The sequence below is a fragment of the Limulus polyphemus genome, unplaced genomic scaffold, assembly GCF_000517525.1.
Source record: "Limulus polyphemus unplaced genomic scaffold, Limulus_polyphemus-2.1.2 Scaffold5041, whole genome shotgun sequence".
Taxonomy (NCBI): Eukaryota; Metazoa; Arthropoda; class Merostomata; order Xiphosura; family Limulidae; genus Limulus; species Limulus polyphemus.
Window position 1 is genome coordinate 34384 of NW_013670651.1, and position 16755 is coordinate 51138.

General features: G+C 30.9%; 1 protein-coding gene across 3 annotated transcripts in view; it reads right to left on the reverse strand.

Moving 5' to 3' along the window:
- Nucleotides 1-1345: 1345 nt before the first annotated feature.
- Nucleotides 1346-16755, reverse strand: part of LOC106472043 (neuroepithelial cell-transforming gene 1 protein-like) — a 39027-nt gene continuing 23617 nt past the window's right edge. For all 3 annotated transcript variants that reach the window (XM_022400657.1, XM_022400656.1, XM_022400655.1), the window contains 4 exons: nt 7419-7520; nt 4651-4719; nt 2942-3161; nt 1346-2521 (listed from right to left, as the gene is read on the reverse strand). In XM_022400657.1, the coding sequence (XP_022256365.1) occupies nt 2289-2521; nt 2942-3161; nt 4651-4719; nt 7419-7520 (624 nt within the window). In that variant the 3' untranslated portion in view covers nt 1346-2288. The remainder of the gene's footprint in view (nt 2522-2941; nt 3162-4650; nt 4720-7418; nt 7521-16755) is intronic.

A 16755-nucleotide genomic window follows, 5' to 3' on the forward strand; every position in this document is an offset into this window, starting at 1 on the left:
CGATTTATTACCTCTGATTAAACAACTTCAGTTATTAATAGTTATTGATCACACATTAATAAATACTGTGTAGTTATTGTTTTAAAAAAGAAAAGCACTATTTTTCACGATAAATCAGGATTCAGTTCCATAAACACTATTCATACTATCTGTAAATAATGATTAAACTTCCACTAGTTTAACAAAAATATGTTTCCTATACTATTCAGCATAAAAGAACATGAAGTACAATAAATTGGAAAACAAGACCCACTTTCAAAAACAGATGTCATCTTTTAACAAAGCTTAAGCATTTTAAGATATCCCAGTTCCAATACATCATGCACTAATATTATTAATTGTTGTTCTAGTATGAAAGTCAGAAAGATTTAGTTGAATGTACAATTGGTAACAAGTTAATAAAATGAAATAAAATAATAAAGTAACATATAAATTAGAAGAGTAGCTTCTCATAATTTATAACATTTTAAAATGCTACTGGGTTTGTTAGTTGTATTGTATTCAAACTTATCACATTTTTAATTTGTACACACTATACATCATTTCCTATAAAATAATAGGTTAGTTCAACATCACTTACCACTAAATGTTGAAAAATAACACTTGCTGTATATCATACCTTTAGTGAAAATAAGAAACTACTACATTTATTTTTCAGTCATAAAAGATAATTATAAAATTTAGTCATTTTCTTTTGAAATATGTGCCTGAAGTTCAAAACAATATTAACAATTAACTTCCCCACTTTATATTGGTTATTTTTTAATTGTATCTATCAACAACAAATAAAAAGCCATCTTCAAATGTCATTTCTTCTTAAATAAAAAAAATGCCTTTACAACGAGTCCAAATTTGATCAAAACTAAGACTACTCCATTTTTATTTTGTTTTACTTTGCAACCAATGTTTCCTACATAAAATAAAATTACAAAATTAAGCTTCCTTATTATTTGACAAAAAAAAATATAATTTTCTTAGACATCAACACTTTCTTTATGCCTTATAATAAGTTTTTTAAACCAATTTATATCATAACTTGTTTAAAAAATGTGGTAGCCATTTCATAAACTTTTGTTTCATATTTCAGGCAACAATATAGAACTTTCACTGTACAAATAAAATATTTTCAAAACTGCTTAGTATAAATCAGCTCCTACATCCCAAATAATGACATTTACGGAAAGGTATAATGTGCTGCCCTTGTTTACAGAAATCATTCTTTACATACCAACAGCAAATAAATTCCCCTTAAAATAAAATATAAAAAATAAACAGAAAATATCAGTAATTTTACAACACATTATTATAACTACAAGTTATTCAAACAATATACCATTAAAACAATTTATCTAACACACTTATAAAGCAAAATATTTGTTTCACAAATTTGAATAGACACAAGTACATTAGCATTAGAAATACAAGTTTCTGCACCAAAGAATACACAAGTGTATAGAACAATCACAGATTAAAAACTACTTGAGTGCTTCTTAGAATAGTACAAGTTAGATTGGTTAAATATATCAACCAATATCATAGCATGTGGAAATTTACTACTGTGAGCTTGATTACCACAGAAACCTTAACACATCTAATGTTATGTGTGAATGTCAATTTTAGTTCTAACTGAAACTGAACATTGTATTTCTTACATGAACACACACGCATATATATATCAACAAAAAAACAATTTGAAAGTCAGAGATCAACCAATCAAAGTTAAGGAATTTTCTAGCTTAAAAAAAAAGCAACAAAAACAATTAGTATGAGCTGTAGCTGTACAGATGAAAACCAGTTATTTCAATACACACAAATTATTGGTCCTCTTCAATACTTAATATAAAATATTTGAAAACTATTAGTCATTTAAATCTCATTTCAGGATAATGGGTGTCTATAAAATTTAAATGTATTTTCAAATTTAGCCTTAAAGATTTAGTCAATTAACAGAAAATGTTTAGCCTATCTAATCATGATTTATTTGTATCACTATTTTTTCATGTTCAATGACAATCTGTATTAGTTTTCTTGGTTTACACAGCCATTATTTTGTTTTTTCCAAACTCAGTAACAACATACAGGTTTTTCAAAACAGTTTTATTGATTTAATTTGTAACCTTGCTTCATCAATCTCAACTTCTTTTATGAGATACCCATATCATATTTTCCATGGTTCATTCTTTTAATTTATTTATACAATTTTATACTTCATAAATATTTTTCATACCAACACTTCCAAGTTTATACTAGGTTCAATACTTAATTTACAAAAGTGAAATGATGTTTCTTTACACTAAAATACTAGCTTGAGTCACATCAAGATTACACTCTTCTACGATATTTGTTGCACCGGTTTTTCTTTCTTCACTTACAGACACACCAGCAGATGAACACCAGTGGTTAGTGCTTACCTTATAAAGGTTTTGAAGCCACTGTTTTTTGTCATGTTCATCATTGGCTTGTAATGTATGAGACTGACCTAGGTTCTTGTCCATGAAAGTCAATTTAAATACATGTTTAGCTGTAGAAAGGAGGAAAAAATTGATTTAAACAAGGTAGATTTATAAAACTATATTAAAACAAAAGTTATCATCCCCTGAAATAAGACTTCGGCTATGCCATTATTTGTCTCTGTGAGCATACAGGTGAAGTTTTCATAAACTTTTGGTACACTGGGGATACATTTTAAATTTTCCAATTCTTCTTCTCAAATTATCAACCTATTTTTGGATATCATACTCAGGAGTACACTCATAAAATATATTTATTAACACTTGTTTTAAGTGAGATGGTTACTAGTGATAGGTATGGGAAATTCACAACGATTTATTACATATTTTATTTAAAAAAAGTTTTCCTATCGACAATTCGATTTAATAAAAAACAACGTAATCTCACACAAAAAAATGCACATATCAATTTGTTAAATGAATAAGCTTACCTCCACTGGTGTAAGAAAATGCAGATTTAAATGAACCTCCAATTCTAACCTCTCCATCTTTAACATTTTCTATAAGTAATTGGTGAGCTGGAATGGGTTCACGGTAGACCTGGTACCTAGTACTATTTTTTGTCTCAGAGGTAAAATTACTGTTGCTACTCCATCTAGTGGCAGGTCGAGTTAACACTATACCAGTGTCAAAAAGAAAGGCATGGAGCTTCTGAAATATTGTATAATATAATTTTAATGACAGCATAAATGTGAAAAACTTCAAAAACATTTTTAGACACCACTGAAAAATAGAGTGCAACCCATCACCATCTTTTTTCACCAAAGGTTCAGGCTAACAGTTGAAAAATTATCAACACTGATTCCTAGAACATTCTTGGGGAAGTTCTCATTTCCTTATACAGCTTTGGCTACTTTAATATTAAAAAGCAAATTAAAGACATTTTAGTACATTAGTCATAAAAAACAAGAACCACACGTTTTAATGAATTATGAAACAGAAAAAGAATAAAGTTTTAAGAAAAAATAACCAAAACAGAAAACAAACTGTTCTAAAAACATTTTGGAGCATTCTTGTTTGTTTGTTTGTTTTTTGAATTTCGCACAAAGCTACACGACGGTTATCTGCACTAGCTGTCCCTAATTTACTAGTGTAAGACTAGAGAGAAGGCAGCTAGTCATCACCACCCACTGCCAACTCTTGGGCTACTCTTTTACCAACGAATAGTGGGGTTGACCATCACATTATAACGTCCCCACAACTAAAAGGTCGAGCATGTTTGGTGGGATGGGGATTCGAACCCACGACCCGCAGATTGCAAGTCGAGTGCCCTAACCACCTGGTCATGCTAGGCCTGGGAGCATTCTTAACAAATACAAACTATTAAATAAAAGAGATAGTAAATACTGCAAAACAAAAACTAAAGGAACTATTAAAAGTAGAAAGAAAAGGCCAGTTTGTATTTCTAAGTATACTTTACTTGACACACCAGTATTCTGGTTTAAAATTTTTATATTGTCTTAACTCGCCAAAAAGTTTCTTTTTCACTTTTCATTATTTAGTTTTATGAAACAACCTATAACACTGTACATTTTCATTCTACTAGAAGCTTCAAAAATAATATTATTTAAGCAGACAATTAGATTTTAGTAATGATCCCTGTTGTATAAAACATACTTGAAGAGCCCTCAGTGTTACAGTACTAGATTATTTCATTATGAATGATTAATCTTATGATCACTTTCTTTCCTTCTATTAAGTAGTACAATATACTACACAGAGACAACCACATCTTATTCTTAAACTAGTAATTCAGGTACTTTTAAAACAGTTAACAAATTAAAATTATTATTTGAAATAAGGATAAGAATAGATACATTATTATTTTATGACTAATGTTTAAGAGATTCATACACGCCTCTTCAATAATCTTCTACCTTGAGTAAACTGTAAAAATACTAGCTATGTAACTTCTGTCACTTAATGCAGTTTTTATATAGAGAAAACCACCAATATTTGTATTTTTCTTTGGCCTACTATATTCACAGAAAATATTAACTATTCCATTAGTATTTCTTAAACTTCTAGAAAGCAATGACTTAAAAACATATCTACAGGGCACAAATAACATCTCTGTCATTTTTAAAACCCCAAACACAAGGATTAAACACATACATAATTGTATTAAGCTAAAACTAACCGTTCCTCTGCTGTTTCTTAAAACTCCAGAACACAGAAGACTCTTAGCCTGATGAATCAGTGGATCTCTCTGAAATAAAATTAAGGTTTTTCTCTTTAATTTTAATAACATTATTACCGTTTTTTTTAGGAAATTGGTTATATGCTCTCTAAGTTTTTATCTTCTGTGATTACACACTACTGTTTTTAAGTTATATAAACTTGTGAATATAACAGTTGAGAGAATGACATTATAAAGAATTTAAACTTTTTTGGGAGCACCAGTGAGCATCTTTCTGGTAGTGCAAAGAGCACACTTGCATGTCAAATAATTTATGTAAAATATTTATTTTTATTTGACTTCAAAAATTTTGCATCACAAATATTCCTTAACTGATATTTTGTCATTTTCTAACATTTATTTAGGGTAATTTAATAAGAAAAACAACATTTTTTGTGTTTTTTTTCTACTCCATTTCAAAGTATATTTTTTTCTTAAGAAACTTAAATCCCTTGAGAACACAATATCTTGTTTCTTTCATGATTTTCCTTCACTGTTGATGAGGTCATATAAAGGTGGAAACAATTGTTAATGATGAAAAGCTTTGAAAATAGCTAAATGCAAAGTTTAAATAGCATTGAACAGAGTAGATTATAAACTATTTACAACAATGTAAAGTAACTTAAGTAGTGTGAGTTATAATTTCGTAAGAAAGTGATTAGATGTAGTAGCTTCAGTAGAGAAGAACAATGGTATTTAGTAGGAAATTTAAAATTCTTAAGAATAAACCATAGATCTGAAAATTATTAATAGTTGCTCTAGACATTCCTTTCACTCCTGAAAATGTTCTTGTGTTAAAATATCAATTTTTGAAAATTAAGGCAATTTTCTTGTACATCGAGACATCAGGTAACCTATATTAGATATAGTGTAGTAATAATGTTTTGCATATTGCAGTGACTCGACCCCTAATTATTGAATGTTATTGTTACATTTATCATAACTTATTGAAATCAAAGTATATTTATTAAATGTAAATTCCTTTTGACCAGGAATATTATTAGCAAAAAGAGTTACCTAGACTGACCTGATACCATTTTTGAAAGATCAGGTCTTAGGTTATTCATAAATCTATGTCATTTCATGTAGTTTAGATTTTTTGTAACTATAAGTGGTGACTAGTGCAGTTAGCAAAATAAAGTTTCAAAAGAAATATGTTAATGAAAATCAATCAAATTTAAATTGGCCAGATATAAACAATGCATCTATCTGATCAACAGTAACAAAAAAATTTTTAATGCAAAGATAATGTATTTTTAATGTTTTTTTCACAAAGTTTCTCACAGCAAAATGTTTTAAATTTCATGACTTACAGAATAATAGAAAAACTAAATCAAATTATCATCTAAACTGAAGCTAGATACTATTTTGTAAGTTTGTTCCAAGTTTCCTGCTAGTTAATTAATTTAAGTATTTCCACTATGAAAAGGAAAAAAAATCAAGGGATATCAATGACAATTCTACTATCAATATTAACAATGGCAGAGCTACAATTTTACTTGTATGGGTTATATCTTGTAATACACACTAGTACTATACTGGGTCAGCCTATATGCTATGTAATCACAACAAAAACACCCTTAATCAAAATATTGTACTTAAAAAAATCTACAAGATTACTTTACCCATTTCTGAGGTTTTGATATATATGTTTTAGTTTTGCTAATTCAAGGATAAAAGCAGCCCACATTCATTTGACCACCGCAAAACAAAGGGTTTGTGTAATGTGCAGAGCAAATTTAGTGACTCACTGGGGGGTGAAATGAAAAAGAAAAGACATTGTTTTATTTACTGAAGAATGTCTAAAAATGACAGCTGATGATCTAAAGGTGAGACTATTCATTCCAAATAAAGACGTAGATAAATAAAAAAAGAAGAAAATAATAGAACATTATCCTGTCAAAACTTGAAAATTTGAAAGTCAAAAAATTAAGTGTTACAAAGACTGGACTTCTACAATAAGCCCTGGTTTTCACAGACAGTATTAATTGAACTTCTAAAATTTACAAGCAAATCAGATATGAGATGGCCAAAAGTACATCTTCAATACATATTATTTCTCTAGATGACAAATCAGAAAAAGGAATGGAGCAGAGATACTACTTCCTCATTTCAGTGGTTGCAAAGTCAAGCAGGCTGCAATGCAACTATCCCTTCCAACACCATACAAGTACCTTGACTAGTCAGGCTACAAAAGATAATAACACATACTGAATTTTGCAAAGGATTGCATCTGGAGTTAGTGTGTTTCAAAACTGGAAATAAGAAAAAGTTAAGAATTTTGTATATAAGAAATACAAACTATGTGATATATGTAGTATTTGCACACTAAAACATTTTACTCTGATCTTTGGTGCAAATGCCCACATGCTGTTTCCAAAGCTCTGGACTTTTGATCTGGCATCCTTAAAAATCAAGATAATATAGCAAGAAACCATCATGGTTTGCCAGCAACCTCATGGTGAAAACTTCTTCCAATGATTAGAGATGAATTACCTCTCTTCTGTTACAGACACAACCAATAACACCTCCCACCTATTAAAAAAGCATACGTTTCCAAGGGCTTCTTAACATATTCATTGAAAAACTTTGCTTCACAGAATTTTCATATCATTTTGTTTAAAAAAAACAGTTTTTTATTCAGAATTACCATGATTCACATGATGATTTTATTTAAATTTTCACACGTTCAAAACATGCTTAATGATATTTTCTAAATTAATGCCTACCTGGCTTTCTTCCAAAAAATCCAGCTTGTTTACAATAAACTCACAGTTTGCCTTTCCTGTTTTTCTGTCAACCAGCTGGATAATGCTATCAACTTTTTTTATCTGTTTGAGTGATAGAAAAAGTAATGGTTGTAAAGAAGAAAATAGCAAAAAAAAACTTTTTATCATTACACTTATAATTCAGTTGGTCGAAATGTTTTCAATACACATAAAGTTGTTTTTGGTTTATCACACATTTTTAATGTAATTTATGTAAATTAAGGTACATCTAAACCACCCCTGAAGTAAAGTAATTAATGAGTAAGTTTGAAAAAACGAGTTTTAATGCAATAAACATTTAATATAATTAATAAGTGGTAGGTTTTTTTATAAAAGATTTAGTATAATTTGATTAACAGCAACACATTCGACTACTAATTTGCAGCATGTGTATAATAATAATACACAATCTAGCAGACATATGTGTATATTCTACTAGTAATTATTGGACAAATCAAATTTTTGTAATTAGTTTAGTGTTGTATCACAGTATTAAGCTAAACTTATTGTTGCTTTTTAAACTGCGGGATTTTTGAAGTTAAAATTAATACTATTTAATTAAGTTTTTTAAATTTTATTTTTCATAATTTGTACGTTTTAGTAGCATTTGATTCCAAGGAAAACCATCATTGTAGGAAATTAGTATTTCATTGCACATTATGAAATGATTCTAAATAATTCAATATTTTTGTGAGAATTTTGTTGTAAAGATGAGATATATTTTATTTTGCAAACAATTAATAAAAGTTCTCAGATACTGATCTGTTGGATAATCCAGTCTCTTGTGATGCAACCTAGTGAACAATTTAAAGTTGTTTTAGGTACCCAAACACATTTTTACAAGTAACATCAGAGTTGAGTATGTTATTTCAAAAGGAAATTTGAACCTCACCATGTCATTACAGTGCATGTTTCTATGTACAGCCATTGCTTTATCTGATGACCATGCATATTTACAACAGCCCTGTAGCGTAGTTTCCATTACAAAAGGGTTCCATGTAAGGTTGTCATGTCTAAAGCACATTCCTCCTCCTGCATAATCCATCTAGTGAAGAAGTACGACTTCCCAGTGCACGATTCAACAGGCCAATCAAAAAGAAATCCACTGCATCCAGTGACTTGACTGGTATGTATTTATATGAAATAGCATGAACACCTATTCCATTCTCCATTTTTCAGGAAGGAGATCTTTCTTCATTATGTTGTGTAATGTTGCCTGGGGCAAATGGGTGGCTTTTGCCACTAATCTATGTTTGTAGATTCTCACTCATTACAAGATGTCTCACTTTTTTTACAATAGCTAAGGCATGACTTGTTGCAGGTCTTTTTCTGGATAGTCCTAGTTCCCCAAGTTTCTTTAAACTGCAATGCTTTTAAGTGCAAAAGATATCCCCATTGTAGAAATTCTAAATCCTTGATCTGAACACACCCATATGATCTGAATACGCAAATATTTTGTATCAGAAAGAGGTGTTACATTTCCTTTTTCAGAGTGATCAGTTTTTGGAGGCATCACACTACCTATGTAATGCCAAACAATATGAAAATGTAGTTCTGATTCACTCCATTCCACCTTGACTTTATATTGGCTGTGGTTGTCATGACTTGTGGTTTGCATATTCAAAAACCATTTTAATATAACCTATGTTATATTAAAATGTCATATTAAACCAAGTCATATAATAGTTTACACAAAAACAATATTATTTCTCTCAGAATTCAGGCTATTGCTGAGCAGTTAATTCATTTGACAGTATAGATCACTTAGCATTAATTACATTGATTAGTGCCACATAAAGTAATCAATTAACCAAAATTACAAATTAATCAATGTTACAAAATATTCAATTAATGAAACAAGTTTATGCACTATTTTCGATTATTCAAATTATCCAAAGTATTTGAAATACTGCCATTATGATTCCTCATTATTATTATTTGATTAATTCAACAATGTTCAGCTTCAGGCTGGGATGACCCAGTGATTAGAATATTTGCCAATCGAAGGTTGCAGATTTGATTTCCATTTCCACCAACTATGTTTGACATTTTAGACTTGTGGGCAGTAGCATACAATTTGTTTGATTTATAATATAAAATTTTGTGAAAGGTCATTCCATTTTTCTCACTAAATCACAATCCAGGAAAACATATACTATTACTGTGAATTTACAAATTCCAATACAAGTCTAAGCTGAGTGATCCAAACCTTGCATACTGGTCAAGTTATAATCAATTAGCTAGTTAAGGGGTGAGCACTTGGCCGGATTGACAAGATTAAATAAGATGCTTAGATAAGATAACCATGACAATGTTTGATGTTCAGCAAGTTAAATTAGTTCAAATGACCTAGGTTATATGAAGATTTAAAATCAATTACTCAAATTCATGAGCAACTCACGTGCAAACCCCGTTGAGAAATATTTTTAGTTTTTATTTTAAATTATTTTTTTCTTATTTAACCTAACGAGTTTTTAATTTTAGTTACTTATATAACAATAAATAAAAAATAGAAATTGAACACTATATTTGGCCTGTTCTTTTGCTGTACTATAAATGTGTAGTTTACATTAAACTCAGGGTGTCACATTAGAAAACAGAAAATGCATAACTTGTAGTGAGCATGAAATTTTAGAATTTAATACTCCCTGTTAAAATTAAGGATTTGCTTGCTTGTTTATTGTTGCGCAAAGCTACACAATACGTTATCTGAACTTTGATCAATATGCAGAACCAAACCATGGATTTTATTGTTGTAACTCTGTAAACTGAAATTAAAGAATTAAAATTTGATTATAAACTAATGTTTGATACCAATTTTCTTGAGATGCAATAAATAGTCTAATTCAATTTTTAATATAACTCTGTAAAACTGTACTTTTACCTACCCACAAATTCATCATCAGAGTTTCCATAAAATAACTTTTAATACGGTACACGCTTCTTCACAAAATTTGGTAGACTTTCAGTAAATATTACAAGTCTTATGTACACAAAAAATCCTGATTTTTTTAATTAAATATTTTTTATTAATGATCTGTTCATGAATATATGTTGACTACTTTGAGGGCAAGGTGATTTTCATGTTAAGATTAAACATAATTTTATTAATCTGAAAATTTTCAAGTTTCATTTGCAAAACCTCTAAAACTTTCTATATAAATATCAAATATTTTTTCAATGAAACTTTATATTTTATCTGTTATTTTCTCTATACATCAATTTGGCCAACCTTGTAACTACCCTTTTTTTCTTTCTAGAATGACGGCAGAAAACTACAACTGTTTATCCAAAATAGCTTAAAGCTCAAAACAGTCTACACAAGTTTCTTCTTAATTTTATTGTTTTATCGCCATTTGGACCTTATCTAACTAATAATCTTGCCATACCCATTACAAATTTGAAATTGTAAATCACTTGGCAAACACATAGCTCACGTGCTTACCTTGTTAATTATTTTATCATTATCTTACCTAATCTAACCTAATAGGTTTCTAGTTTTTATGCCAAATTTGTATACCTAATATATTAATTTCATTTCGTTATAACTGACACAGTGTATGTTATAATTATAGGTTGTTTTAAACGTTTTAATCAAACAAGATATTTTCAATAAACTGTTTGCTCAAATTTGCTTTAAAGGTCTTGGTAATTATAAATGATGTAAAAATTATATATAATCATATATTTTATGCATACAAAATTCAGCTGTATATGGGATTATATTTGTAAAAGTTGACTGAAATGACTCATCTTTGCCGGAATATTCCTATTCTCTAAAAAAATCGTTCAGAAATAAGTTCACTTTTTCTTGTACTACAATACAACTAAAAACATAGATATGCCACTGTGTGTGGGCATTTATTTGTTTCTTTGATTTTGAGATATGGCAAATCCGTTAAGGTTAACTGCCGCGCTGTACTGAATTTTGAGCTGCCAAACACAGGGAAGGTAAGTGGTCAACAACATCCACTGCCAATTCTTAGACTACTCTTTTGCTAACGAATAATGGGATTGACCATGATACAGCAAGACAGTCATTACTACTTCCTTTGGTGCAACTGCAAGCAAATGGTATGCGTGTTTTTTGCACAGAACTCAGAAATCTGAGGATGTTGCCTAAAAGTCATTGGTTACATAACTATCTACAGTGGTTCCGTCGTTCATGTTTATTTTGTTCGGACTGACTATATAATAGTGTAGCTTCAACTTAATATATTGCTCGCATATTGCAAGATAGAAACACAATTAGTGTTACTTTAGTTAGATTGCTTCAATAAAGTTACGATGAATTAGCATTCATTATACTTTTGATTAATGAATAACTTGCTGATTTAACTGTGTTTGTCAGAAATTACCAAACACGAACTCATAACAGTATATCAATATATAAAGAATTAAGCACTGAAAAGGGAAAAACAAGTCTGGTTGTCATCACATGCCTCTTAAATACTGCCTATTACAGATTTAAGTTAATTGATTTAATGATTTATCAGCATGCTCACGTGTTTTGACAGTTCTTTCAGCCTGTACCAAAACATTTATATCTATTAATCATTTTAATGTGTTCTTTCTTAACATCCACCTGTATTAATAGCTTCTCACTTAAAATATGTTCTTTATACTTAAAAAGTGGCTAATTATTATTTTATTTTACAAGCTGGCTATGGAAATGCCTGTAATTAAAAAAAAAATTTTTTTACATTACTTTTATTTTAATATTTCTTATGACACTTTGAGTTCAACCTTATAAATAATTTAATTTCTTCAAAGATGTCATCTAGTATTATCAAAAGTCTTATTACAAAATATTAAATGTACTGTTTTGAGGTTTTAAGTGGATTTGCTTTCACTGAATTGTATGTTATTGATCACACACACTGTGACAAAAATCTTTACTAGTTTTATCATATGAAATATAAGGACAATCCTTTTTATGAAGAATTAATTCATTCAGTTTTAGTAGTATTGTGAAAATCAGTAGTTAGAAATCCAAAACATCGTATTAACAGTATTTTTAGCTTGTTACAGGTTTCTTACTACATTGAGCATATGACACATTTTTCATGCACAAACGTTGAAAATGTAAATTAATCCTGAATTGTTTCATGAAAATGTCTTTAAAAATGAAAGTACAGAGTTTAACCCCCAAGCATTTCTAAACTTAAACATGTTGATGTTACCAGAGGAAGTAGATACCAACATTTCCTGGGAGAAACATCTAAAAATACTCAAGTGTGACTGTGTATAACTAGCACACAAAAGAAAGTCAGTACTGCACCAGGTGAATTTCATATATGTGAAACTCTGAAACTGTGTATATCTCAGGGATGTTAACAGGAAAAAAAAATTCTGAAATCCTGTGGAGTGGGCAACAAACATATAATGCAAGTAAATCCAGCTGGGGTTCAGGGGGTGCTGTGAACCCCCTCAAAATTTTGGAAAATAGGTACTTTCAGAGCAATTCTGAGTATGTATGGGGCACAAAATATGAATATTTTCAGGTGTACTGTATCCTGTGAAAATTGCACTATTTCTCCTCAGTAAAAGGGTTATCTATTCTGGTTCTTCCCCCATGAACAATAAATAGTCGATCATCATATTCGCTTAGTAAATAACCCTATTACTGCCCAGATGAAACTAGCCAAGTTCCTGCCTAAACTTGAAAATTTTCAGCTTTCAAATGAAAGTATTCCCTTTAGGTCCAAGCATTTTCATCTTAAAGATATTGAATCCATTTTCATTACAACACCTAGAATAGCTCCGTGCAGCTGTCAAAATGTGACTGATCAGCTCATTGGTGAAATAAATACAACATCCAAGTTTCATAGCTCATTTTAGGATAAATGGCTCGACATATCTAATATACTGACATATGAAGAGAGGGTCTACTGATTATGTTTTTGAAGTTGGAAGGCAAAATATAAAGATGGATTTTGACAGACTATATTTCAGCTTTACCTAACAAATTGCTATTTTCACATGGGCATAATGGAGGTAGCCATAGCCATACTGCACAGTGTATGTGCAGTGGTATGTTCAGTGGAGAGTAGCCAATGAGGGAGTTGCATTGTAATTATATGTCAGACTATATGTTTACAAAACATTGCAAGCACATGGAACATCGTGGTAGCGTAAGCTGCCCCCATATTTTTAAACAGAATTTATATGAATCACAGAAAATGACCCCGATTACTAGGAAAAACTCAAAAATCTGCGAATCTGCAAAAAATTGACCTTCCAGTTAAAGAAAAAAAGATAAATTTAACATAAAATTTAAGGACACTAATGGACCTATTAGCTCATCTTGGCTGCTCCCATCCACTATAAAAAAAAAAAGAGACAGTTGGTCAGACCAGCTTTACTATTAAGGCCAAACAAGAAAGATTAAGTTCACTGTTTACAAATGCACTAAAGTACACCTTGAAGGTAATAATTATGAATAAGTACTTTTATTATGAAAATTCCTTGGAAAAAAGGTGTTTCACATATAGATACAAATCATTTAGTAGTCACCTCTAAAACTATTATTATATTGAACTGAACAGCATCAATAAGTTTTAATCAGCAAGTGAGGTTTTACTAGTGCAACTTTTAACTTGAAATTTCTTAAAGCACATGAATTATCACTATATTAGCATATTGTAATGATGTTATTGAAAGCTCCAGAAAACAATACATTTAACATGTAAAAAAAAAAAAAAGGGAGCACAATAAGTGTATATTCTAGTGGTGAACACAGAAGCTGTGTTGTACAATTTCAAGTCTGTTAAAATATATCTAATGTTTATAATTCATTTTGAAAACTGAGACATTTTTCAGAATAATGCTCATGTAATGAAAGTAAGAAACTCAATCTAACAGCACAGGTACATTATAAATTATAAACACAAATACCTTTTTTTTCTGGCCCTTTTGGTGTAGGTTTGGAAGTTTCTGTTAAAGATGACTTGGCAGTTCCTGGTAAAGATGGTTTAGAAGTTCTTGACATAGAAGGTTTGGCAGTCTTAACTTGTGATGTTGTATTTGGCTTTTGTGAAGAATTTACTGATTTCTGACCACTTGGCTTTTGTGAAGAATTTACTGACTTCTGACTGCTTGGCTTCTGTGAAGAATTTACTGATTTCTGACTAGGAGCTGAAGGCTTCTCAGTGACTATCTTTGTTGCCTAGAAACAAATTCATAAAGATCACTTTCATTTAACTAAATAAATTTAATAATATGCAAATTTAAAAAAAATGCATTTGGTAAATTTTCATTTTTATTACTTAACTGCATTGTTGCTTGTGGTGCAATGAATTCTAGCTTAGTATACACACTGCATTTACACAAAGCCTATATAATTCTGTGGTTAAGTGTCCATTAGATAGACAAGAAAAAAAAATTGTCAAAAACATGCCAGTGTTTCTGATGGTCTCTTTATAGAAGTTACCTTTGTTATTCAAGACCCCAAACATACGAGCTGATAACACAAGCTAATTACTCATTGTTTTTAGCAACATCATCATCATCTTGGAGAATAAAGATTAAGCCATAAAAATTACAATATTAAAATATATATGGAAGCTTACTGATAAAGAGAACTATAACGTCAATATCTATAACTTATACAAAGCTTATAAAATGTGATATCCCACGAGTAAAAAAAAATCAGCTTAAGTGCCAATACCTGGACATGTCAAATATGAAAATAACATTTAGTGCCCAGCATTATTGGGTACCTTTGTTACATTTTTAGATAAACTTGATTGTTTTAATCATTATTCACTACAGGGTATGATCTTAACATATTTTGCTACTTATCTCCTTCATCAGTTTAATCCTCGTTTGCAGCATTAAGTTAGTTAAATTCAAAGGGGTACCAAACTTCAACCATCTGTCTGGTTACTTATCCATTTAAACTTGATTTATAGGGATCCATGAAGTTTCTCTAGCATATTTCATTTAAATTGACTCATTCACTCACTTATAACTTGTAACATCAGGCAGATGGATGGATAACCATGAATTTTAAAGAAGATGGGGATAAAAGTGAATATAAAAGGCTAGTTAAAAAATTATCTCTATAGGTGTGGGAGATAAGGCAGCTTATTGAATAGAGAAGTGGCTGGATGGAAGACAAGAAAGCAGAGAATTGATCTAAATGGAGTTTCAACAAATTGGATTAATGTCACAACTGGGGTGCTTCAAGGATAAAAGTGTTAAGATATTTGTTTTTTTAATTTATACGGATGATATAAATGAAGGAATTACTTAAATGTGGTGATGACTGTTGTAATTTGGTGTTTCATCAGGCACGGAAGGTTCTGTCTACACTCCCACTGCAGCAGTGGAAGGTAGTGCAGCAGCATAAGTCTGAGAAGGAGTTGGGGAAAATAATTTCCGAGCCTCAAGAAAAGAAATGTTGTTCACAGTTCACAGATGCTGTACCTCTTTCTCCTCCACCCTCCTTCTCCAGTTCACACAGCAAGGGTCCAGCTCATACTCGTAGGGATCATGGTCTTTGCCACCACAACAAACACACATTGTGGCAGGAAAGACAATCCACCACAAGGTTGAAAGCACCCATGACATGACACGAATGTGTTGCACTTGGGCCCAATACAAGAGATCCAATGTGCGAAAACAGAGGGATCTCTACTGAGTGCCACCTTGGTGATTGATATAAGCCACCACCATGGAATTGTCAGAATGGATCATTACCAGACAAGGTTTGGCAATGTAAAGAACATGATCTGAAGCCTGACAAATGGCTAGGAACTCTAAAATGTTTATGTGTAAAGATTGTTTGTCTAGAAACAAACAACCTGAAGCCTCCTGGTGATCAACCCATGCACCCCAGCCCTAAAAGAATAAAACCCTGGTGAATAATGTGAAACAGGTTCTATAGCCTGGTGGGGAGGAGGTCCTGTACCACCTCTGATAGATGCTGGCAAGTTACTAGATCCCGAGGAGAAGGGAAGGAAACATATACCTGGGACAAGGAAGATGAGGAAAATAACAGAATTTTGAATCCCTGAAGAACCCAAACATCTGAGATGAAATGACACCACTGATGAAAGAAAGATGCAAAGCGATCTTCCACTGGGCCCTAACCCACCAGATAGTCATCGGAACTGTTGGTGGTGTATTGTCAATTGTCAATTAAAACAGTGAGCCATAACACTGCTAGAAGGAGGGATAGGTAAGATATGGGAAAGGGAAGGTTTGGGAAGCTGAAATAAGTGCCTCACTTGGCTCTGATTGAGATAAACGAAAAACTACATGGGAAATGGTGGATTGTTACTGTGCATATGCC